The 25,879-nt window shown below is 38.3% G+C and overlaps 1 protein-coding gene and 2 long non-coding RNA genes across 4 annotated transcripts in view; 1 reads left to right on the top strand and 2 right to left on the bottom strand.

Annotated features, from left to right (window-relative positions):
- The window catches only part of LOC109425315 (uncharacterized), a 39,742-nt gene extending 28,575 nt beyond the window's left edge, over nt 1–11,167 (top strand). The window contains exons 1-3 of one of the 2 annotated variants that reach the window (XR_003894104.2): nt 8,056–8,913; nt 10,289–10,561; nt 10,632–11,167. This is a non-coding gene — a long non-coding RNA (uncharacterized LOC109425315). Of the gene's footprint in view, nt 1–8,055; nt 8,914–10,288; nt 10,562–10,631 lie in introns of those variants that run through there. The other variant, XR_003894103.2, reaches the window with a different exon arrangement.
- An 87-nt stretch (nt 11,168–11,254) lies between these two features.
- On the bottom strand, nt 11,255–25,343 carry LOC109425316 (uncharacterized). Its single transcript, XR_009996521.1, has 4 exons — nt 24,855–25,343; nt 24,364–24,791; nt 23,457–24,127; nt 11,255–11,449 (listed from the first exon to the last, which is right to left on the bottom strand). It is a non-coding gene; the product is annotated as an uncharacterized LOC109425316 (long non-coding RNA).
- LOC115259495 (uncharacterized) lies at nt 19,295–21,426 on the bottom strand. The gene has a single exon (XM_029860106.2). It carries the CDS (start codon nt 20,248–20,250, stop codon nt 19,429–19,431), a length of 822 nt encoding a protein of 273 aa, XP_029715966.1. The 5' UTR covers nt 20,251–21,426; the 3' UTR covers nt 19,295–19,428.
- Nucleotides 25,344–25,879: the final 536 nt, after the last annotated feature.

Here is a 25,879-nt window from a genome sequence, read left to right as displayed (position 1 = left end):
GAAATAAAGTCTAGATTACACCTACACCTAAGCATCAAATACACTTAGGTGACTTCAAATAATGAACGACAACGTTAAGCTCAGAACGAATCTGAAATATAGTCTAGATTACACCTAAGCATCAAATACACTTAGGTGACATCAAATAATGAACGACAACATTAAGCATCAAATACACTTAGGTGACTTCAAATAATGAACGACAACGTTAAGCTCAGAACGAATCTGAAATAAAGTCTAGATTACACCTAAGCATCAAATACACTTAGGTGACATCACATGATGAACGACAACGTTAAGCTCAGAACGAATCTGAAATAAAGTCTAGATTACACCTAAGCATCAAATACACTTAGGTGACATCACATGATGAACGACAACGTTAAGCTCAGAACGAATCTGAAATAAAGTCTAGATTACACCTAAGCATCAAATACACTTAGGTGACATCACATGATGAACGACAACGTTAAGCTCAGAACGAATCTGAAATAAAATCTAGATTACACCTAAGCATCAAATACACTTAGGTGACTTCAAATAATGAACGACAACGTTAAGCTCAGAACGAATCTGAAATAAAGTCTAGATTACACCTAAGCATCAAATACACTTAGGTGACATCACATGATGAACGACAACGTTAAGCTCAGAACGAATCTGAAATAAAGTCTAGATTACACCTAAGCATCAAATACACTTAGGTGACATCACATGATGAACGACAACGTTAAGCTCAGAACGAATCTGAAATAAAATCTAGATTACACCTAAGCATCAAATACACTTAGGTGACTTCAAATAATGAACGACAACGTTAAGCTCAGAACGAATCTGAAATAAAGTCTAGATTACACCTAAGCATCAAATACACTTAGATGACTTCAAATAATGAACGACAACGTTAAGCTCAGAACGAATCTGAAATAAAGTCTAGATTACACCTAAGCATCAAATACACTTAGGTGACATCACATGATGAACGACAACGTTGAGCTCAGAACGAATCTGAAATAAAGTCTAGATTACACCTACACCTAAGGATCAAATACACTTAGGTGACTTCAAATAATGAACGACAACGTTAAGCTCAGAACGAATCTGAAATAAAATCTAGATTACACCTAAGCATCAAATACACTTAGGTGACTTCAAATAATGAACGAATCTGAAATTAAGTCTAGATAACACCTACACCTAAGCATCAAATACACTTAGGTGACTTCAAATAATGAACGACAACGTTAAGCTCAGAACGAATCTGAAATAAAATCTAGATTACACCTAAGCATCAAATACACTTAGGTGACTTCAAATAATGAACGACAACGTTAAACTCAGAACGAATCTGAAATAAAGTCTAGATTACACCTAAGCATCAAATACACTTAGGTGACATCACATGATGAACGACATCTTTAAGCTCAGAACGAATCTGAAATAAAGTTAGATTACACCTAAGCATCAAATACACTTAGGTGACATCACATGATGAACGACAACGTTGAGCTCAGAACGAATCTGAAATAAAGTCTAGATTACACTTACACCTAAGCATCAAATACACTTAGGTGACTTCAAATAATAAACGACAACATTAAGCTCAGAACGAATCTGAAATAAAGTCTAGATTACACCTAAGCATCAAATACACTTAGGTGACATCACATGATGAACGACAACGTTAAGCTCAGAACGAATCTGAAATAAAGTCTAGATTACACCTAAGCATCAAATACACTTAGGTGACTTCAAATAATGAACGACAACGTTAAGCTCAGAACGAATCTGAAATAAAGTCTAGATTACACCTAAGCATCAAATACACTTAGGTGACTTCAAATAATGAACGACAACGTTAAGCTCAGAACGAATCTGAAATAAAGTCTAGATTACACCTAAGCATCGAATACACTTAGGTGACATCACATGATGAACGACAACGTTAAGCTCAGAACGAATCTGAAATAAAGTCTAGATTACACCTAAGCATCAAATACACTTAGGTGACTTCAAATAATAAACGACAACATTAAGCTCAGAACGAATCTGAAATAAAGTCTAGATTACACCTAAGCATCAAATACACTTAGGTGACATCACATGATGAACGACAACGTTAAGCTCAGAACGAATCTGAAATAAAGTCTAGATTACACCTAAGCATCAAATACACTTAGGTGACTTCAAATAATGAACGACAACGTTAAGCTCAGAACGAATCTGAAATAAAGTCTAGATTACACCTAAGCATCAAATACACTTAGGTGACTTCAAATAATGAACGACAACGTTAAGCTCAGAACGAATCTGAAATAAAGTCTAGATTACACCTAAGCATCAAATACACTTAGGTGACATCACATGATGAACGACAACGTTAAGCTCAGAACGAATCTGAAATAAAGTCTAGATTACACCTAAGCATCAAATACACTTAGGTGACTTCAAATAATGAACGACAACGTTAAGCTCAGAACGAATCTGAAATAAAGTCTAGATTACACCTAAGCATCAAATACACTTAGGTGACTTCAAATAATGAACGACAACGTTAAGCTCAGAACGAATCTGAAATAAAGTCTAGATTACACCTAAGCATCAAATACACTTAGGTGACTTCAAATAATGAACGACAACGTTAAGCTCAGAACGAATCTGAAATAAAGTCTAGATTACACCTAAGCATCAAATACACTTAGGTGACATCACATGATGAACGACAACGTTAAGCTCAGAACGAATCTGAAATAAAGTCTAGATTACACCTACACCTAAGCATCAAATACACTTAGGTGACATCAAATAATGAACGACAACATTAAGCTCAGAACGAATCTGAAATAAAGTCTAGATTACACCTAAGCATCAAATACACTTAGGTGACTTCAAATAATGAACGACAACATTAAGCTCAGAACGAATCTGAAATAAAGTCTAGATTACACCTAAGCATCAAATACACTTAGGTGACTTCAAATAATGAACGACAACATTAAGCTCAGAACGAATCTGAAATAAAGTCTAGATTACACCTAAGCATCAAATACACTTAGGTGACATCACATGATGAACGACAACGTTAAGCTCAGAACGAATCTGAAATAAAGTCTAGATTACACCTACACCTAAGCATCAAATACACTTAGGTGACATCAAATAATGAACGACAACATTAAGCTCAGAACGAATCTGAAATAAAGTCTAGATTACACCTAAGCATCAAATACACTTAGGTGACTTCAAATAATGAATGACAACATTAAGCTCAGAACGAATCTGAAATAAAGTCTAGATTACACCTAAGCATCAAATACACTTAGGTGACATCACATGATGAACGACAACGTTAAGCTCAGAACGAATCTGAAATAAAGTCTAGATTACACCTAAGCATCAAATACACTTAGGTGACTTCAAATAATGAACGACAACGTTAAGCTCAGAACGAATCTGAAATAAAGTCTAGATTACACCTAAGCATCAAATACACTTAGGTGACATCACATGATGAACGACAACGTTAAGCTCAGAACGAATCTGAAATAAAGTCTAGATTACACTTACACTTAGCATCAAATACACTTAGGTGACATCAAATAATGAACGACAACATTAAGCTCAGAACGAATCTGAAATAAAGTCTAGATTACACCTAAGCATCAAATACACTTAGGTGACTTCAAATAATGAACGACAACGTTAAGCTCAGAACGAATCTGAAATAAAGTCTAGATTACACCTAAGCATCAAATATACTTAGGTGACATCAAATAATGAATGACAACATTAAGCTCAGAACGAATCTGAAATAAAGTCTAGATTACACCTAAGTATCAAATACACTTAGGTGACATCACATGATGAACGACAACGTTAAGCTCAGAACGAATCTGAAATAAAGTCTAGATTACACCTAAGCATCAAATACACTTAGGTGACTTCAAATAATGAACGAAAAGTCTAGATTACACCTAAGCATCAAATACACTTAGGTGAAATCACATGATGAACGACAACGTTAAGCTCAGAACGAATCTGAAATAAAGTCTAGATTACACCTAAGCATCAAATACACTTAGGTGACTTCAAATAATAAAACCCTATTTAATCCACCTATGGTGAACAGAACCCTTCTTACACTTATTGTAATTATTGTTGTATTATTTGTATTTAACATATTTATTTCGTGCTATTGACCAAAAGTTCTAGAAAATATTATGGATTTGGCATCTAGAGGATTGGTTTCCAAAATATCATCATGGACCATGGGTAAACTACCAGAAATGCCAGACACCTCCTAGAATCTTGTATGGAATGTATAAAAAATAGCTTACATATTCTGGAATATTGTATCTTTTGTTAACTGCCAAAAGATCTTGAATCGATTAATAAATGAATAAGAAAATCACCGAGATACACCTTGTCTAATATCTCTTAATCAGTCGATTAAATTAGCTGCGAAGTACATGAATTATGGTGTAGAAAGGACAAAAATTATATATCTACTAAGTTAATCAGTTTTGGCATTAGCTAGTTATTTTGGTTGTCCGGTTCTTGCATTTTTCCCACAATATATAAATTCAAAGCTTTCATTTAACATATTGTTAGTTTTCAAAGAATTCCTGTTTATTTGTAATTTGTTATTTATAATTTTGTTGAAAACAATAACCTGCTATAGTATACACATTATATGAGGTCAGCATTATTTATTGAAAAATAATTTTACATATAATGGTCAAAAATTCATGCAAGATAACAAGTGAACATTTGCCCGGTAATAAAATAAAAAAAAAGAATTTATTGAAATACTCTTCGTAAGATATCTCAGTTATCAAATGTCGAATCGAAATAAAATATCAGGGCCTTTTACAAGGACATTGCAGCTTTCATTTGGTGCTAAGAGAACCCAAATTAGTTGACAGACGGCTGAGATATTTATTATGGTACCCTTGGTCAAAAATCTCTCTAAAAGTTAACATGTATTACTCCCAAGTAACCATTAAGCCCTGAAAATGGCATCAAATCGGTTCTATAGTCGAATATAGAACCAGGGTAACAAAGCTAATAGGTACTATATCCTCCAATAAAGCTGCTCAAACGCCACTTTTGGCGAATTATTCGGCTGATATACGGCCAGTTCAAAAAATCCGTTCCGAGTCTCTGAAGGGAGAGCTGTCAAAAATAGGGACAAGGAAAAAAGAAAAAACTATCTGTTTGTCTGCTGTCCTTTTCTTGCCGCTTGCGCTTTCATTTCAATTGATTTTTTTGTGCTTTCTGCTGCTTGACGTAGATTCCAGATGAAGTCCTCTGCTAATCTCTGTCTAATCTCGCTACGCTTCCCATCTGATCCACCGATGCACCTTGGATTTTGGTTGCTAATAACCGTATTTAAGCAAATGCAAATATCGGCTGCATTAATTTTTCCAGGAACCAGTAAGAAACAATTCCGTACGAAAGCACTAGTCCAGAAAGCTAATCCAATCCGAAAGATCGGATGGCCATGACGATGTTGTTAGAGCTGCGCTGGAGATTGGGAAAATGTTGTTCGGTTGTGTGGGGTCATAGGGGGGATGGATGGTGGCGAGATGGGATCCGTTCTACCATCGGTTCTATCTAATGGGGATGAATGGATGCTGTTGTGGTGCTTCTTGATATTGAAGAATAAAAATATGTGGCGTCAAAATTGAGGAGAAAAATCACCTAATGTGAAACAGGGGAAGTTGAAAACGATCGACCATAATTCTAAACAAAAACACATCCTCCAGGTAACAGCTACCATGGCTCAATCAAGCAGGATCTTTTGAAAAATCCTTCGGTGGAACAATTAACTTCCAGGATCCACTGAATGCTGCTCCTTTTAAATCGTTTTTATTCCAAACATCTCTGCTGTTTCTGAAGGATATCCGTCGTTCAGTTCTATTTTGGTTGAAATTTATTTTGACTGATATAAATGTCAGGTACGACAAGCCGTTCAACAGCACTGACAGCTGTGGCATTCAGCTTATAGGCACAGGGCTTGAAAGCCCTCTAAGATAGCGTTATATACCCATATACGGCCTACATCAGTGCTAACGGTTTTCAGGGCCTATAAGCATTTGAAAACCTTTTGTAGAGCTTATTAGCACTGAAACGCTGTTGGATGGCCTTTTTGGTGCTAACAGCAGTGCTTAGTGGTTACCTGGGCTCCCAAGTACTCTTTGAAACATATCTTGGTAACCAACTGTCCAATCCTAATGAAATTGTATAGGGTTTTACTAGAATGTTGTACCTTTCATTTGGTGCCAGGAGAACCGAAATCGGTTGACAGACAGATGTATGACTCATAAGTACTTTCCGAGAGATATCTCTGTAACCAAACGTCCAATCGAAAAAAAATTCAATAGCGTTCTACTAGGATGTAGTAGCTTTCATTTGCTTCCAAGAGAACTCAAATCGGTTGACAGACGGCTGAGAAACGTGCGTGACTTTTTTTGTAACGCACACACACACACACACACACATACACACATACACATACAGCCATTTGCTCAGTTCGTCGAGCTGAGTTCATTGGTATATGAGACTCGGCCCTCCGGGCCTCGGATCGAAAGTCGGTTTTTCGAGCGATATTTATACCCTTCTTATGGGTGTAAGAAGGGTAAAAAGGCGTTGTTCAGGGTTCAATTGGGTTTTTAAGGGTATCCAGATTATTCCATAATCGGAATCTCCACCCGAGAATTATTCAAAATCCAACATTTCATCTTTTTAGGTGACCGAGAGTTATGTTTCCAATCTATTTAAAATTTGTATGGGACATTTTGTTTTTCTTCGGGACGAGCTGTCATTCTATCGATTGAACTGTCATTTTATCCACGAAAATCAAAATGTTTCGATTCAGGTACGAGACACTGAACTGCCCATAATCGCATAACAGTAATATTCGACAAAAGTAGGCATTGGAGAAAATGGAGCCCAAAATTGTAACTTTCCGTAGTATGAGAAATGACCGAAATTTCGAAAATTTCCCATAAATTCAAAATCAATTATTTAGCATTGAAATCTTCTACAGCACTTCTTTTATTTTGGACTAATAGTCAGAAAATTAATTGGAGCAAAGTTTGTTTGATGGCATGCTTTAAAGCTATTCTGTTTCCCCAGTGTGACAGTTATGCGGTTACAGTGGTCAATGAGACAAAATGACTTGGTATTTATTTCGCAAATCCTAGAACAAACATTGAAATTTTATTCAGGTAGTCGAAAGTACTTGTGAATTGTTGATCATCCCTAGTGTTAACTCTAGATTAGCAAAAAATGCAAATGTTACAAATATGCAGTTATGGGCAGTGAAGACGGCCTTACAGTTGAGGTCGAAATACGTATCTGTGAAAGGATGCAAATTTTTAATCGAAATTAAAAGGAACAGCACTTTATTCGATTTTCTTTTACTTACAGGTATTCCACTAACACGCCCAGGTTTATCATCATCAAAATGTTTTGTTTTTTTTTTAACAACAAAACAAAGATATTCGAACGCAATAAAATCAAGAAGCCTGGAACACATAGCGTCCGTTCCGTCGAGGTTTGCGTTTTTTTGACAGTTTTCCCATGGGAAATGTGTCAAACTACTGTCACGCACACGCAAACGTATGCACGGAAAAATATTATAACCCAAAGAATAAGTTTTAAAAACTCAAATTTGACTAAACTGCTTAAAGTTTTAACTCAAAGTTGGGTTGTTTTCTCCCTCGCCCCACCGCAATGTTTTCGAAAACAAAGAGAGAAGCACCGACTCATCCGCTGCTCTTCCGTGGAAGAAGCCAAATTTGGGTTTTCTTGAGTTAACCCAAATTTGCGTCAATTGAGGCCTCCGTTGGGTGAAAATAACTTACCACTGGGTTAATTTTTTTGCCGCTCTCAAACGAGAACTACTCACTCGCCACTATCGCTGTTTGACGCAAATTTGAGTAATTCCACGGAAGACCGGGACTGCGTCAAAACAACTTAAATTTGGGTTCATTTGTAGTTCCGTGTGCATTGTGTGGGGCACTTTATACTCAGATCTCTCTCGATTAGGCTACAGATAATAGCAACATTTAATTCACTAAACAACCCAACAATTTTAAGAAGCGAGAAGGATGTCTTGTTGTAGGGATGTCATGTGACGAAAAAGTGAAGATGCAAGTGCTCTGCTGTAAATAGGAGGAATGCGTTTCTTATACCATCGGTCTATTCACTTCAAAATTTCGATTTTTCTCGTCCCTCTCACCATTTCTCCCTCTACAACCCACTCCTTCGCAGATGTTTTGTTTATATGAGAGCCAGAACCTTTTTAATGAGTTGAAAAGGTTGAAATAAATTTAAAAAAATCATGTGCCTATTTGGCCAGCCCAAAATGCTCCCAGGAACTGACTAAATCGGTTCTTCTCTGTATACAATAGACTGGTAACGTCCATAAATTACGACACACTAAGGAAGCAATGGGTCAGCGAAAGTAAAATAATCCTAACTCAGACAAAAATTGTAGAGGTCTCATACACAAAGTGTGCCATATGATGAATAATTGGTTGGAAATGGATTTTTTTTCGTGACGTAAATTATGGACATTCCCTTATTAAAATTTCAGGCTACGCCACTGCTCCACATAACAATATTTTTTTAATTATTTTTTTATGATTCGATTATCCGGAGGATTTGATTAACCGGAGTGAAATAAAAATCGATACTCCGGATAATCGAGTCCGACCTGTATTAACTAAATGCACTTTCGGGTGATTTGTGCATCATGAACATATTTCGGGCTTGGGAGTACACTACATTCCATAAGCCATATAACAATTCCATATTAGCTGAATGAACTTAAATATTACTTCGTTATTTAATAAAAAATCAAAAACCAAAAAGTGAGGAAATGCTTCCAGTTTCGCCTTAAGGGTAATTAATGCATCCTAAGCTTGTTTCGGGCTTGGGAGTACACTACCCAGGTAACCACTAAGCACTGCTGTTAGCACCAAAAAGGCCATCCAACAGCGTTTCAGTGCTAATAAGCTCTACAAAAGGTTTTCAAATGCTTATAGGCCCTGAAAACCGTTAGCACTGATGTAGGCCGTATATGGGTATATAACGCTATCTTAGAGGGCTTTCAAGCCCTGTGCCTATAAGCTGAATGCCACAGCTGTCAGTGCTGTTGAACGGCTTGTCGTACCTGACATTTATATCAGTCAAAATAAATTTCAACCAAAATAGAACTGAACGACGGATATCCTTCAGAAACAGCAGAGATGTTTGGAATAAAAACGATTTAAAAGGAGCAGCATTCAGTGGATCCTGGAAGTTAATTGTTCCACCGAAGGATTTTTCAAAAGATCCTGCTTGATTGAGCCATGGTAGCTGTTACCTGGAGGATGTGTTTTTGTTTAGAATTATGGTCGATCGTTTTCAACTTCCCCTGTTTCACATTAGGTGATTTTTCTCCTCAATTTTGACGCCACATATTTTTATTCTTCAATATCAAGAAGCACCACAACAGCATCCATTCATCCCCATTAGATAGAACCGATGGTAGAACGGATCCCATCTCGCCACCATCCATCCCCCCTATGACCCCACACAACCGAACAACATTTTCCCAATCTCCAGCGCAGCTCTAACAACATCGTCATGGCCATCCGATCTTTCGGATTGGATTAGCTTTCTGGACTAGTGCTTTCGTACGGAATTGTTTCTTACTGGTTCCTGGAAAAATTAATGCAGCCGATATTTGCATTTGCTTAAATACGGTTATTAGCAACCAAAATCCAAGGTGCATCGGTGGATCAGATGGGAAGCGTAGCGAGATTAGACAGAGATTAGCAGAGGACTTCATCTGGAATCTACGTCAAGCAGCAGAAAGCACAAAAAAATCAATTGAAATGAAAGCGCAAGCGGCAAGAAAAGGACAGCAGACAAACAGATAGTTTTTTCTTTTTTCCTTGTCCCTATTTTTGACAGCTCTCCCTTCAGAGACTCGGAACGGATTTTTTGAACTGGCCGTATATCAGCCGAATAATTCGCCAAAAGTGGCGTTTGAGCAGCTTTATTGGAGGATATAGTACCTATTAGCTTTGTTACCCTGGTTCTATATTCGACTATAGAACCGATTTGATGCCATTTTCAGGGCTTAATGGTTACTTGGGTACATTCTATAAGATGCACAATATTAACTGAATGCACTTTCGGGTGAATTGTGCATCCTAAGCCTATGCCAGGCTTCATATGACTCAAAACATCGTTCAACGGATTTGTTATTATCATTGCCTTTTACTTTCAGAGTTCAACCAGTCAACAGTAGAATCTTCCACGACATTTGGGAACAACAAGAACCCCCACAAACACGAAACTTAAGCGCTGCTGCTAATTCAACGACACACGTATGGTTGTTATATAGGATCACGATACGTATTTAAGGACTATGTAACGGGAAGCTACTGTCCTGTTATGCGTCGCCGAATGTGGACCAAAGGGAGTTTCACAGGCTCCCGAATGCCAAAAAAGAGAAAAAGGACATTGACTGCTGCCACCGCGACAGCGGATAGCAATATAGGTAAGATGTTAAGGTGAAATTTTTTTTTCGTTTAGAACACTCAACCCTCGATTTTTTCCTCTTTGACCAGATAAGCATAACCACCGACAAAGGAATCTTATTACAGTTTTTCCAGGGCTGTTCGGATTACGACGGTGCCGTCAGGAACAGACAATCTACTGGAAATCGGAGTCACACCGCAAGGAAACCATGGAAGCATCAAAAACGAGAAAAGCTGGAAATGTTTGTTTAAAGACGTACGCACATCTCGATACGTATTGATTTCATTCAGAAAAAAAAAACAGTTCCAATAAACTATCATTTTAATTTTATTGTATGTTGTACAAAAGAGGAAAACAATTTTTTTACATCCAAAAGTATTATAGTTTTCTTATTCTTATAAAGTTCTTTTTGATTTAATTTTTCATGTCTGGATGATGTACGTATCTAACTGTGACCGTGTACATTAAAACGGGAAGGCTATTATTAGTCAAGCTGTCAAGTACATTGGACGTACAAACTCCACACGTATAATTAGTAATACATCAACTTTGTTTCAATTTGAAACAAAAAGAAACCCGGAACGTCACACGTTACGGACGTTACAAAAATTACATGTTAAAGTTAGTTTTACTGCCGTGAATCGCATATCTGTCCCATTTGCATAGGAAAACCAGCAAAGATGGGACTGATATGCGATTCACGGCAGTTTAGCTATTAGGTGATTATTTTCCAAGAAAATATCTCATTAGTTCTTTTAAGCGATTTGTTTGATCTAAACTACAAAAAATGCGGAAACCGAAGACAAATATAAAACATGATACATTCCAACACGTTGAGTAGACATTTGCTCTCGAAGTTAGGAAGGCAGCTTGTCGATGGCGTTGTCCATGGCATCCTCTGGGTCATCTGCAATACAGGTCGGACTCGATTATCCGGAGTCGGGTTCGGATGCTTCTCAAACATATATCTGGGCAACGGAATGCTCTTTAAATCTGAAATTTTAACATTTTGCCAAGCCAGCTTTGATTAGTGACGAGTCAAAATTTCAGCTTCTTACAGCATACCGTTTGCGAGATATTATTATGGGAAGCGGTAGAACCCGACTCCGGATAATCGAGTCCGACCTGTAATAACAATCAGAACAGACGTTTTTATGTTTTTAGAATAGTTATTAAAGATTTTCGGATTCACTTTCACTTGAAAAGATTCGTCTTTACTAGTTAACAGTCTACAAACCTCATACCTCCAGTCTCAGTTTCATTTCGGATCCTGCTCATTACATTTGGTTTTGTTATAAAACACCAGCGCGTGAGTATGTCACAAATCAGGGTTCTGATCATTTGTTCGAACAGTATCGAAATAAGATAGAGGTAGGTTGAACATAATGAGCAGGCCGCATTTTCCCTATAAATTTCCAAGTATTCAACACAATTTGTTCGATTGTAGCTTCATTATCTTTAATTTAATAAGTAAATGACGAAACATTGTTCTAAAACTACATTTTCCATGGAAAATTGAGCAAAAATTGAACATGTACTGGCCTGGAGTGTAGAATTAGCTTAAGTTAAAATACACAGAAATAAAAACATTAAAAAATGTACTGGCAGAACATTATAATATCCAGCTGACCTAGATTAAGATTTTGGGAATCCAAATAACAACGGAATGGGTATCTATCAATTGATATTTAAGTTTCTTCACATTCACTGGAATAATGTAATGTATTTATAACATTAAAAAAATCTGTAAAATTATTTTGTTGAAAAAATCAAAATAGTTTTATATTTAAAATAATTTTATTTTTTTGTTTACAAAATAATGATTGTTAGTTTGAAAAAGTTTTCTTCGTAAACTTTTTCAATACTACTGAAACAATATTCAAAAAATAGTTTTGCAGCAAATATTGTACTAGCATACATAATTGTAAAACATTTTCGTAAAAATGCGCCGAATTAGGGACTGCGCAGAATTAGGGCCGGTCACGGTAAATGTCATTTACGGGAAAAGGCTGCCACAAAAAAAAGTTAGTATTACCAAACATTTTTGTTTCTTATTGTTGTTTGAGTGTGCAGCTTGGAAGCCAACTATTTCAACCAAATATTTCACAGATGCAGAAAATGCGGGAAATTAAACGTTGAAAACATCACTACAAGCAATTACTGTACAAACTACTACGTCTCATTTTCTAAAACATTATATTGTTAAATCTTTATTCTGTTATTCTGTTATTCTGTTATAATCAACGCACCCCCGGGCCGTGGCCAATCTGCGTTGTTTCGCTGGGCGATACGTCTACCAGTAGACTTGTATCTGCCCTATGCTAAACCGATTAGCATAGCAAGTCCTTTCCACTGATGAGTAGGCTCGAATGTCCCGCCCCTCCCTATAACCCATAGGGGGAAATAAGGAGTTTCCAGTTTCAAGTATTGTATTGATTATGACACCAACTCTTTCTATTCCTTGGGAAAAAAAAATCACTAGACTTGGATTACCAGACTACTATTAATAATGAACATAATTAAGATACAAGTTTACATACACAATTGTAAAAGCTTTAAAGTGAATTGAAAAATGTAAATAAGATAAATGGTAAACTATTCCGCGGCGACACGAATGCTTCAATAGTGTCATAAATAAACGCGCAAACAAACAAATAATTGATATTGAAGTATGCATATTGTATTATCTATTAGCAAAGTAGTAGAAAGAGTTGGGTGCCTGATTATAAAATTGTTGTACTTATCTTGTGTGTTTCGGACAAGTCCCGTTTGTGTTGGCCATTGGGACACTTCTTGCTTCAAAACGGTCGTTTCTGGAATGGGAAGAGAATAATTGGCCGCACAACTCCGCAAATGGGCGGCCCGCACATATTAGTATAATGTTGCAATGATTGAAAATAGTAGAGTATAATTGTTAATCTGTATGAATACTACTATTAGTTCAGGTTTCTCACCCTCCACGATTCTCTAAATACTGTTATAGCGAGTTTGTTGTAAATTTGTTGATAAGTGAAGCCTCCAGTAATTCAAGCGAAGATCTTGAGCGGATAGCGTTCATTGATAATGATAGTGATTATTTTAATATAATATGGCTTAACAAAAATTACTATTCAATTATTTTAAATCGGATTCGTCAATAAAATTATTGTTCATAAAATAATTAACCATGCGAATATCTAACTACACAAACTAAAAAGTGTTATTATATTTTACCAATGATTTCATCCTAATCTTGACCCTAACATAGTTATGCGCTTAGTTGGACAATGACCAAATATAGTGTTGTTTCGACAATAGTCACATACTATGCCCTACGACATTGACGATTCTATTGTCTATGGCTCACCTATTTAGCGCCACCCAGCAGGGACTTGGTCTTGTACCCAATTCAGTATCCGCTCCACGTAATATACCGTACCTCTTTCGATTTGTGATATATTACGCGGAACATTACTCTCTTCATTCGGATAGCGGCTATGTAACCCATTGGGTTAAAAACCTCCATCAAACATGAAGCGATTAATCGGAGACTGAAGACTCTATACCAAATTTGGCTCAGAGACAGGTAATCAGTGAAGTTAGTTTTTCTCGTTGGTCAGAGACGATTGATACGTATTAAGACAAACTTTCCACTGCATCTGCCAGCAATAATCAGTGATCGATCAGGATTTCGAGTACCTACCCCAATTTACACAAGAATGCCAAGGATCACCGCTCATGCTTTACAATACAGTTGGAAAAACTAGAGCAACACCTGGCCACAATGATGCATAAAGCACTAAAGCGGACCGGAAGTGTCGGTGAGCCAGCCCCACCAACATTATATTGTTAAATCTTTATGATAGATAAATTCAGATTGCCATTTTTAAAGATCATAAATATTTAAGAGCACTTGGAAAAAATCCCGTTATTTAGTGGCCACCCGTTACGTGGTTTTATATCCTTCAAATGAAGAATAATAAACATGTTAACAAGTCCAGGGCTTGTGCAATCTCCGTCCTGTGGTCCGATGACCACCAGTACTTATACTGCAATAGGTTGTTATAATGAATCATACCTAGATCTTGAGGTACTGGAAAGAATAGTATGGTAAGGTGGGGCAAGATGGGTCACCTAAGAAATGGATCCCTATAACTTTCTGAACACAAATCAAATTTCTCTCTTATCCACCACGACTCCTAAATACACTAGTCAGCTATGATATAAGATAACAGAAAGTTCATAAAGTTTGAAACCTGTTTCTTGACAAGCAATTTTTAAAAAGTGACCCATCTTGCCCCACCTCATTTTGACGGGGGCAAGATGGGTCAGCTAACAGAAAACTCGATTTTTCTCCAACAAAAGATATTACGTCTTTTATGTTTTCTTTATTTATCTAAGTTTCATTTAGGTACGATCAGATGAAGGCAGTGATGAAATATAGTTAATTCTAAGAAATAGACAATTTTTATTCAGGCGGTCGAAAACGGATCTCAAAAACCGATGTTGTTTGTAGAAAATTATTAAAATTATTTATACAAATTTTAAGCGCTCTCATTGCTTCGATAATGTATGTCACATAATAGACATTTAATGAAAAATAAAACATTTTCAAATGCTATGCAAACGTGCCGAAATTTATGGGTGACCCATCTTGCCCCGCCTATACATTGCACGTAATTATATGGAATGTATAGCATAAGGAGCACAACGAAAAAACATTTTATATTTTCTTTTGCAAGTAGTACAAAGAAAGTTGAAATAAATATATCACTTTTTTGTGGATCCACGTTGTTTATCTGGCAAAATTATTGAAACATTAAAACTATCTATAGTACGGTTAAAAACGGCACTGACCCATCTTGCCCCCACATACCATATACCATGGAGGTAGATCTACAGGAACAACCATTACGTAGTTCGCCACAAAAGAACAATTTAGTTCACCACAAAATATAACAATTCGTAATACCGAAAACAAAAAGGCAATTCCATCATTAACAATTCCAATTTCGATAGTTTTTGAAAATTGAAATGATTTGTAGTTCATCACAGAAAAATGAAATCGATCGGTTGAAACATGATTGAGATATCTGCAGTTGACTAGTTTGAATTGGAAAACGGATTTGGTGAATTTTTATTGTCGGATACTGTATCTTTTGTAGTTAAACTGCAAACTTCGCCATTGGATATGTTTCCTTTCTTTCTTTCGAATTCCACTGTTCTACAGTTTATTAACTGTCGAATTGCTAACTGCTGTTACAGAATTGACAGTGGCCGCCAGTTGCTAACTCTTCCATCTGAGATTTCTGAAACCTGTTCTTTTTAGGCTCTCTATCTGATCGGTCTCACATTGCATTAGGTCTATTTTCCATTCGACCCAATAACCTTCGGTTTAAATATCTAGCATCGTTTATTAGTTTTGTTGGGGGAAATGGACAGGGTTCAAGTCCATTTCCCCCAACAAAACTAACCTCTCTAAATATACTTCACAAATCCGGCATGGAAGATAGAATCGCATAAGTCTTAAAATTTGGCGACTTATGTGATTCTGCCTTTCGTGTTTCCGCCTAACGTCCCGAGCAGGGAATGAGAACAAACCTATAACAAATTGATAACTCATTTTGTTATTGATAACAAAATGAAATCAAAATAAGTTTTCTTTCCGAATTGTTTTTATTTAATATCAAATTGAGATATCATTTTGTTATCATTCAAAAAATCAATGATAACAAGATTTGATTTCAAAAATCCAAAAAAGGTTTAATATGCTTTATTAATATTAATTATATTCACAAAATATTTGTTAAATCTACCAGAGTATTTTACTTACATATTGACACAAAATTTATAATTTGTTGATTCTGGGTAATGGTGATTTAAATTGGCTTGAACTTTAGTAAGTCTTTTTAGGGTCACTGGATATTATCGACAGGTTTGTTCTCTTCGTTATGAGGGGGTATTCATCGGCCAAGTTGCCTGAAACTTGGTTGTATGGCTTGGTTGGGAAAGATTTGAGGCCAACGAATTCAACAGGTTTCAAAAAGCCTTCCATGACGAAGAGAACAAAACTACCCAGAATACAAAAGTTCCCAGATATCAGTTATTTCAATCTAAACATATTGCCAAATATTTTTAAATTTTTAAATTCTATCCCGGGCAGAAAAGAATTACAAAACAATTGCAAGTTTTACCATTCAAAAAGAATTACTAAATGGTAAAATTTGCCATTGGTTTGTTTGAAATAAGTGACAAAAGGGCAAAAATAATAACTGACATTGTTCTATGAAATAGCTGAAGAATATCAAATTTTGACATTACAATGGCAAACCAAGAACAAAAAAAAAAATAACGTTGAGAATTGCAAAATATACCATTATTGAGTTGTTAAAAACAGAACAATATCAACATTAGTTATTCGCCTGTCGACTAAAAAAAACTATCAAAAAGTTACCATTAGAATTGAAACGAATCGATCAATACTACAGTGCCGGGCCGACTCAAGACACAAGAGACTCTCCGGCAATCCCAGGGTCGGCTAGCTACTGGGTAATCAAGGGCTTTTCGCGATACAAAAACTAATAACCCAGATCCTTCACATTACTTACATATTTATTAAAATCCTATTTGTTGAGTGTGCGTGTTGTTCTGTGTAATAATTTAGTGTAAATTTGTTATGTGTTACCTATTCAACTCGGTGGTACCGGTACATACCGCTGCTTCTCGTTGGTGGTGGGTTCGGTGGCCGACACAGCGACTCCAGTCGAGCTGTGCGGCCGGAAATCTCGCCGGATGGCAAGGCGAGCGGTGTCGAGGCCGGTACTCGGCCGACGGGACCAGCGGGCGTTGCTGGGGGGGGGGGATGCAGGCGTCTTCCCTCGTGGACGCAATCGGCCGGCCGTGGACTAACCACCTTGGACGGCCGAGAGGGGAAAGCTCCTTTACGATTAGGGCCTTCGGCCCGAGCTGTTGATCCTCCTATGAGGACTGGCGATCTTTGACGGTTAGGCGCGGGAACCGTTCCCGGTTCCACGGGCCGAGCCGTGTGCTGGACGGAGACCTTAAAGGTCCATACAAAAGAGGTCCTAATGGACGGTACCTTTTAATAAACAATCTTCAAATATAGTGCATGGTATTTAAATTACCTGAGCAGTATCTTCCCCAAAGCACAGCCTAGCTCCTGCTAGGAAAGGGGGGGGGGGTTAATGGTTCACCACTGCACTAATTACACATCCACAGCACACGGACGCCTGTTAGCAATAGCTGCCTGTTTTGGGCAATGGCCGTTCAAATTCCAATTTTCCCACATTCCGCCATTCTACCCATTCTTACTAAAGTCATTCGTACAGCCATGTCTTACTATTGGTAGCATACGAATGCGTTTGCAGCGGTACTGGATCCTTTCACTACTGTGGTATATCTGCTGTTTTTACACAAGAAACGTGAAGGGTCCGACACATACAACATATTAAAAACAAAAATCAACAATTTGTAACCAAACGGTTACACTATCCACCACCCCGATGAAAAAAATGCGAAAGCACGAAGAGATTTTGCATTTTTTTTTTCAATTCACTCTCTCAAGTCATCTTCGGCCGCCATCGGTTCGTGGATGTACAACAAACATTTTAAAATATTTACAAAACTACAAACAACAACAAATTAAAAACTGCTAAATACTACCGCGCGGTATCATAATTGAACTTAACAACAAATTAAAAATATAAATAATAAAACATGCTAAAATATTTTCTACGTACGTGCACAAATAAACAAATTAAAATCGAAAAATGAAATAAATTATAACATGCAAAATAAATATGTACACAACATTTTAAAAATCTTATAAAATATCCCGAATTATGGGTAGACAACTCTATTTACACGTTGCGCAACGAAAAACAATTTTGCAACCCTATTTATAAACTATTTACAACACATAGATCACATTCGATCAGCACGGCCGAATCCCCTGGCGGGATTGATTCGCCGGCGGGCAAACTGTTTGACACAATAGTGACAGTGACAGTTTGCGAAACGTCATGAATCTGTCAAAATGAACTGACACAGCATCTCTATTGTTCATTTATGTTTATGTTTACGTTATGCTGTTCGGTTTTAAATCAACTTCGAAGTGAAAAGTGAATAAAGTGGCATTTTCTGATGTATTCGTGGTAAGTAATACGTACGTATATGTATGAAACATACCGAAGACTGACCTTCGTATGTATTTTCGTCTTTTCAGGTGAATGAAATTCATTCATTCGGGGTTGTTGGGCTATTCGGTGCCAATCTTCCCGAGGAAGATTAGTCGATAGCAACACCCATAATGGTCCCGGGACACCTTGATGACCATCTTGGCGGAGCAAGATGAGATCAGGTAAGTTCAGTGTACACATTAAAATAATCAACCTCTCTAAGGTGATTGGTGTTTATTTTAGATTGGCCAATCAAAGCAAAGTGGGCGATCCCCTCCCGGCAGTTCTGCAGGTGGGGAAAACGAGGTGAAATGCGCAATACCTCGCATTTTCCGCCGGTCCTGCCAACCCCGGTATGGATCCCCGATGATAAATCAAGGTAAGTTGGATCTATTATTACTTGCATGCTAGCCTTTTTTTACGACCGATCGGAGTCTTTCATCCGTCGGTCCGACTTAAACAGGACTAACAGCTAACGATTCTCATAACAACTAACACAATCGACTAACAAACCATAGTCCTTCGGTGTTATTTAATTGTTAAAAACGGTTCATTTACTCTTTTACAGACCACTTCCATCCAGCGATGTCTGCCGCCGGCAACTGGGGAAAGGTGATAACTCCCGCACCTCGCCGGATTGAAGGCAAACTGCCGAATAATTGCAAGTGAACGGCAAAAGAAAAATAAAATCACTTGTTGAGTTTAAAGTTTAGCAGTGTTTCTTCTTCTTTTTGTTGAAAGAAAAGACCTTTTGGGTGGTTCCAGGTGTGCGTCCGGAACTGGGATTGTTCAAAGAAGGGATGGGTTCCAAGATCGAAGTTAGGTTTTCGCTGCACAGTTCTTTGGCCGTAGGTTCCGCTCGAAGATTTAGGTTGGCCTTTTTCCGGATCTTGAACGACCGGGTCTGCTTTCGGAGGGATTCGGGGTTCGAAGTTTGTGAATTTGAAGAATGGAAAGCTTCACCAGGTAAGTCTCGGGGAATTTTAGAAGATTGAAGCACCGACTTACTGGTGTCAAAATCGGGAGTGAAATAACCGGAAGAGTAGCGTGACATCGGGCTCCTTTTCGTTCCCATTTCTACCTGAAACAGGTCTTCCGAATCAGATTCGGGCTCGCTGAAGGACATTTCCAAATCATCGGAATCGGAACTAGGGATGATCAACTCGATCTCTTCTTCTGGTTCCGATTCCGGCGCCCTGTATTCGCATGTCGCGCAGGGGGGCAAATAGCGAGAATTTACATCGCATGTGACGATGTTCATGTCACGCATGAAAAGGTAGATAATTCGTTTAATTTTAACGACGTCTGCTGGCATCATCACCCCCGAAGTCCTTTGCTCCCGTATGGTCGACAAAGTCTCTTCGAGGTCCAGCTCTAACTCCTCTAGCGGGTAGTTAGGATGCGTCGAGAGCAACGGACGAGGCATTTCGAACCATTCCTCTAAGTCCGACTCATCCGCATCGTACGTCGACGGCTGCCAATCAATTAATTTATAATTGGCCTTAGCCTTTGCTCGCCGCTTGCGTGTCATTGTATGAGAATCGGAGATGTGTTGTGGATGGGTAAAAATAAAATCATAAAACAATGGGACGGATCAAAACAGACATGTTAAAATAAATAGTGCGCTATTGTTGTCATGATTGATTGGACAAGTAGGTACAGTAAAGTTCAATTATGATTTATGTTTGGACAATGCATAAACGGATCACGAAACACAAAATTTGCCAACATCAACGAATTTTTATGCGGTAAAAACGAGAATCGAGAGCAAATGTGTCCGTGATGTGCTCAGGACCTCTTTTGAAGCAAAAGCTTCGTAATATCACAGTTTTATCACCTGAGTTTAGCATAGTGCGTAAGGGGCGAGACATACGTGCAAGCACGTATCCCTGCCACCTCCCGTCGGCAAAAATCGTTAGATTTTTGTATGCTACTTCGGTCCCTTGATTACCTTTCGCGGACTTTTGGCTGGGTGCCAAGTGAAACGAATCGACAATTTATCAGTGCCGGGCCGACTCAGGACACAAGAGATTCCGGCAATCCCAGGGTCGGCTAGCTACTGGGTAATCAAGGGCTTTTCGCGATACAAAAACACTACACAAATCCTTCACTTTTCTTATATAATTTATTGAATGTCCTAATTGTGGCGTGTGCGTGTTGTTCTGTGTAATAAAATTTGTGTTAATTTGTTAAGTGTGGCCTATTTCTATATTCGGTGGTACCGGTACATACCGCTGCTTCTCGTTGGTGGTGGGTTCGGTGGCCGACACAGCGACTCCAGTCGAGCTGTGCGGCCGGAAATCTCGCCGGATGGCAAGGCGAGCGGTGTCGAGGCCGGTACTCGGCCGACGGGACCAGCGGGCGTTGCTGGGGGGGGGGGATGCAGGCGTCTTCCCTCGTGGACGCAATCGGCCGGCCGTGGACTAACCACCTTGGACGGCCGAGAGGGGAAAGCTCCTTTACGATTAGGGCCTTCGGCCCGAGCTGTTGATCCTCCTATGAGGACTGGCGATCTTTGACGGTTAGGCGCGGGAACCGTTCCCGGTTCCACGGGCCGAGCCGTGTGCTGGACGGAGACCTTAAAGGTCCATACAAAAGAGGTCCTAATGGACGGTACCTTTTAATAAACAATCTTCAAATATAGTGCATGGTATTTAAATTACCTGAGCAGTATCTTCCCCAAAGCACAGCCTAGCTCCTGCTAGGAAAGGGGGGGGGGGGGGGGGGGTTAATGGTTCACCACTGCACTAATTACACATCCACAGCACACGGACGCCTGTTAGCAATAGCTGCCTGTTTTGGGCAATGGCCGTTCAAATTCCAATTTTCCCACATTCCGCCATTCTACCCATTCTTACTAAAGTCATTCGTACAGCCATGTCTTACTATTGGTAGCATACGAATGCGTTTGCAGCGGTACTGGATCCTTTCACTACTGTGGTATATCTGCTGTTTTTACACAAGAAACGTGAAGGGTCCGACACATACAACATATTAAAAACAAAAATCAACAATTTGTAACCAAACGGTTACAGAATAACCAAAATTCAAATTTTGCCACTATGTTGTTCTTGATAAGTGCCAAACTGCGATGGTTCATCAAACTCGTAAGAGGTCAACAATATCTCACCAATTGCAAAATTTGTTATGATAGCAAAATAAGTCATTCAATATAGTTATTCTTTTAAATTTGATAAATGACAAGCTAATGGCATATTTTGATATGATATCATATTATGCTATTCACATGTTGTTTTAAGCTCTTCATGAAGAACTCATGAATGACAAAATAAGTTATGACAATAAAATTTGTTATTCTTTTGTTTTTGGTTTGCCATTCACCTCTACCCGGGATATTAAAGGCAAAAGAAGTTAGATATGGCCAACCGAAGTAATTCACGGTCATTCTACTGTTGAAGGTCACATATTTTACCTTTATAAAGAATTCTCGTGCGAAAAAGGATCCATTGTAGCTCCGTACCAAAATGACGAATCTCGTGATGTTTGAATTTTTGAAAATAACACAGATATTTATCATACATGGAAATGATGAATGCCATTTCACTTATTGTTATGCCAAACGGCCATTTTACCAATCGACTATTATGCCAGATTATTGAGTTCTCCAAATTTTATCTCACGAAACCTAATGGAAGCCTATCCATATACGGGAGAACAAAAGATGTTTACAAAGTTCTTAAAATATTTTTCCTATCGGATGCCTTATTTTTTCAATGTCATCATTTTCCCCGGGTAACGAGGGAAATAGCTGAGAAGCCGAATGCGACTCAATTCGTTGCTCGATGTCATTCAATTTGAGTCTCGATGCCTGTGGCTCTGGGATGTCGTGAACATCTCCCACATTTGTTTTGCTGCAGTGCATATAATCAGAAGGAAAAGCTGAAATATAATTACTTACACAAAAATATTAACCCTCGAGCGATCGCGCTGTTGTATTTTGTACAACACGTTGAAAAAATCTCGCTTTTTGTACTCAGCATTAGCGTAGTGCTGTCGCAGGTAGTCAACCGCGCGAGTTCCGGAAGGTTAAGGGCAGTTGTCCTTTGACTCCAAATTTACTTTTCTTTGTCACTTCAATGTCTATCATTAATCTTTTAGTTGAATCATGGTATAGTTATGCTGCATATCTATGAAGATATCATATTCGATTTCCATACAATTTTTCTTCGTTTAGCCTCCAAGTTAGAAATGACTGTTGATGAAATGTTAATGTTACAATCGATAATACTACGGTATTGATAGGTGTCATATTCTGATGATATCGTATCAAACAAAACAAGTTTTCAATCACGATTCTTCAAAATTTAAAATAAAATCTAATTTAAATTTTTACTTATTCATGTAAATTAATGCCTAATAAAATATAAAAATGAATACTAAATTTGTTATTAATTTTTAGTTATTACCCTTTAGATTTGATAACTCCCTGAGAACTGCGTATGATATCAAGTCGTAAAATGTTGATAACAAAATGAGATATCAATTTGTTATCAATGAGAACTCATTCTGATTTCAATTAGATATTCCAGTACATTATTTTGTTATCATTTTTGTTATGTTAACACTTAAGTCATACAAAATGAAAACTCACTTTGTTATCATAAATCGTGATATCTAAATAACTCAATTTGTTTTCAATTAGTTCTCATTCCCTGCTCGGGGTAGGCCACCCCAGAGAAAAATAAATGTTGTTGAAGATACGACGGGAAAACGAACCTTTCTTTTCGATCCTTTTTTTACACTCCATGCGTTTCCTTCATTGATATAAATGAGAAACTTCTCCTTGGGTGATAAGATGAAAACAGGTTTATTCGATTAATAACCGATGATAATATAATATCATGGTACGTAGATTAGTAGTAGTTCTGGCTACAATTTACTTTTCTTGCCTGTACGCTTAACAATCTGGTGTTACATTGTGTAGGCCTCGCTCACACTTACAGTACAGATTTTATATTGGGGCCAGTGAATGAGTGCTGCTCCCGAGAACCAACACCTTTGGCCTTGTAACGATTTTAGTGGGACGAATGGTGATATAAACAGTTGCGGGAAGAATTTACGTTGTTGGTGTCCCCACCACTAGAGGGCGTGTCGTTTGTTGTGCCCATCACGATGATTGCGTCGTAAACAGGAAGAACCATCCTCAGGCCTACCGGCCCTCCTCGAGGAGCCATCATCGTTCGGTCGGACATTATTCAGCAGGGCGTTCAGAATCTCGTTGGGATGCGATTGAACATGGGTCAGCTGCCTTCCGATGGCCTCGTAAATCTGCGGAGCTGCTCCTTTCGGCCTTTGCTGGGCCCAGTCTGAGAACTGATTAAACTTGTTAACCTTTTTGCCTAGACACAAGCGGACCAGCTTGACGAGATTCTGATGAACGGATTTCGCTGGAATTATGTGTGTTAGATGAAGACAAATTCTGGAACAATTATTAGGACTAGTAGCGATTGCATGTAATCTAAACAATGTTGAAATTAACGCTAACAGAGTAAATCTTTTGGGCATAGATCTTGTACAATTTAGGAATTCCAAAGAATTTCTTCAAGTGTATCTTGGAAATACTTATCAAGTATTTTAAGAGCTTATCGCTATTAGCCCTATAACCCAACAATAATGTACATACCATAATAAGAAAACGGGAAGCAATCGAATTGCTCGACGTGGCGCCATAGAATCTACAAATCCAATATCACCGATGTGTTCTGAGTTATAAATCACATTGAAAGACAGCAGCGCTAGAATGAACAAACGACAGCCTCAGAATGTCGTCCCTGTTGAACACATTCTTCGCCAAGGCAGCCCAATCCGACGGCTACTGCTGGCTGACCAGCACATTGATCATATACACATCTTCCACGTGTACAGATGAATCAGGTAAACTTCGTTTGCATTCGGAATCGAACCCAACCACCGGCTGCCGGCTGAGATCCGATAGCATGGCGAGAATTTTGTCCTTCCGAGTCCACCACATGAACGTGGGATTTGTCTAGCCGGAACGTATACGCGAGTTCACTCTCGGGCATCCCACTGTTGGTCGTCAATGTTTTGCCTCTGTAATCGGGACGAAGAAAATCAATTTAAATTTTGGTTACGTCGTTCTCACTCAACACTTACTGCTCTAAGATGTATGTAATCCTGCAGCAACGAAAAGATCGTTTCGTTTGTGCCCACATGGCAGCCCTCAGTTGGTTCGAACAGACACGCCAGAGTTTGAAGCACACCAGTTTCAGCTGCAGTTCTTTCCTTTCCAAAACTGTCCCGCACCATTTCAGCCCGCCAATCGATCTGCTTTAGAATTTATATTCATAGCAGCACCTTCCGGACTCTTCGCAGAACGTCGAAGTGTGCGGTAACCACCATCAGCATCTCGTTATTGAAACAATCGGAATTATCCTATACCACGGATATTATCAATAATTATTTGTAATAAAATCGCGTATTTTTATATAAACAACTGCTAGAACCTGAACTAGACCGATGCTTCAGCTTCATGCGCGGAAGATCGTTTTGTTTTGGATTATCAAAAATTGGTTGTCACTAATACCAATACAACTAGTTGGAAATGAACGATAGTCGATAAAAACGATAGGAGTCGACGATTTGAACGTCGACGATTTTTGATGCATCCATCCCAGATCAGTGTAACACGCTAAATAAAATTTACACAAAAGGCAATTTACACGGAAAAAAATACACGGTTATGAATATTTATTGGGTACCGGACTGGTCACCGAAAATTTGATCGTTTTCTTTGGTACATCGAGGTCTTGAAATTAGTCTATGGTTGTACTCCAAAGCCGCGGATCTGGCAAGACGCAGGATTTCTACAGAAGTTAAGGGAAAAATGCTAAACCTCAAAATCGACAGCGCTTCTCGGCGGAATCATCATTCGTTCGGAGTCATGGTTCAATTCTTCAACGAAGGAAATGTTGTTTTCAGATGCTTGGGTGAGTATTTTTGTTTATCAGACACTTGATCACTCCTTAAACTACGTAGGCTCATTTTCGGTCATCACAAACCCGAAACTAGACTAAACGAAGCTTAATTTATTTCTTTTCAGTAATTAAAGAAATGACCAGCAGTCAAACAGCCGCCAAGTTACAAGAAACTATTGAGAATGAAGTATTGAAGGTGTACGG

Source organism: Aedes albopictus, chromosome 1, assembly GCF_035046485.1.
Source record: "Aedes albopictus strain Foshan chromosome 1, AalbF5, whole genome shotgun sequence".
NCBI lineage: Eukaryota > Metazoa > Arthropoda > Insecta > Diptera > Culicidae > Aedes > Aedes albopictus.
The sequence above is the reverse complement of the archived record's forward strand: the minus strand, read 5'-3'. Positions and strand labels throughout refer to the sequence as shown.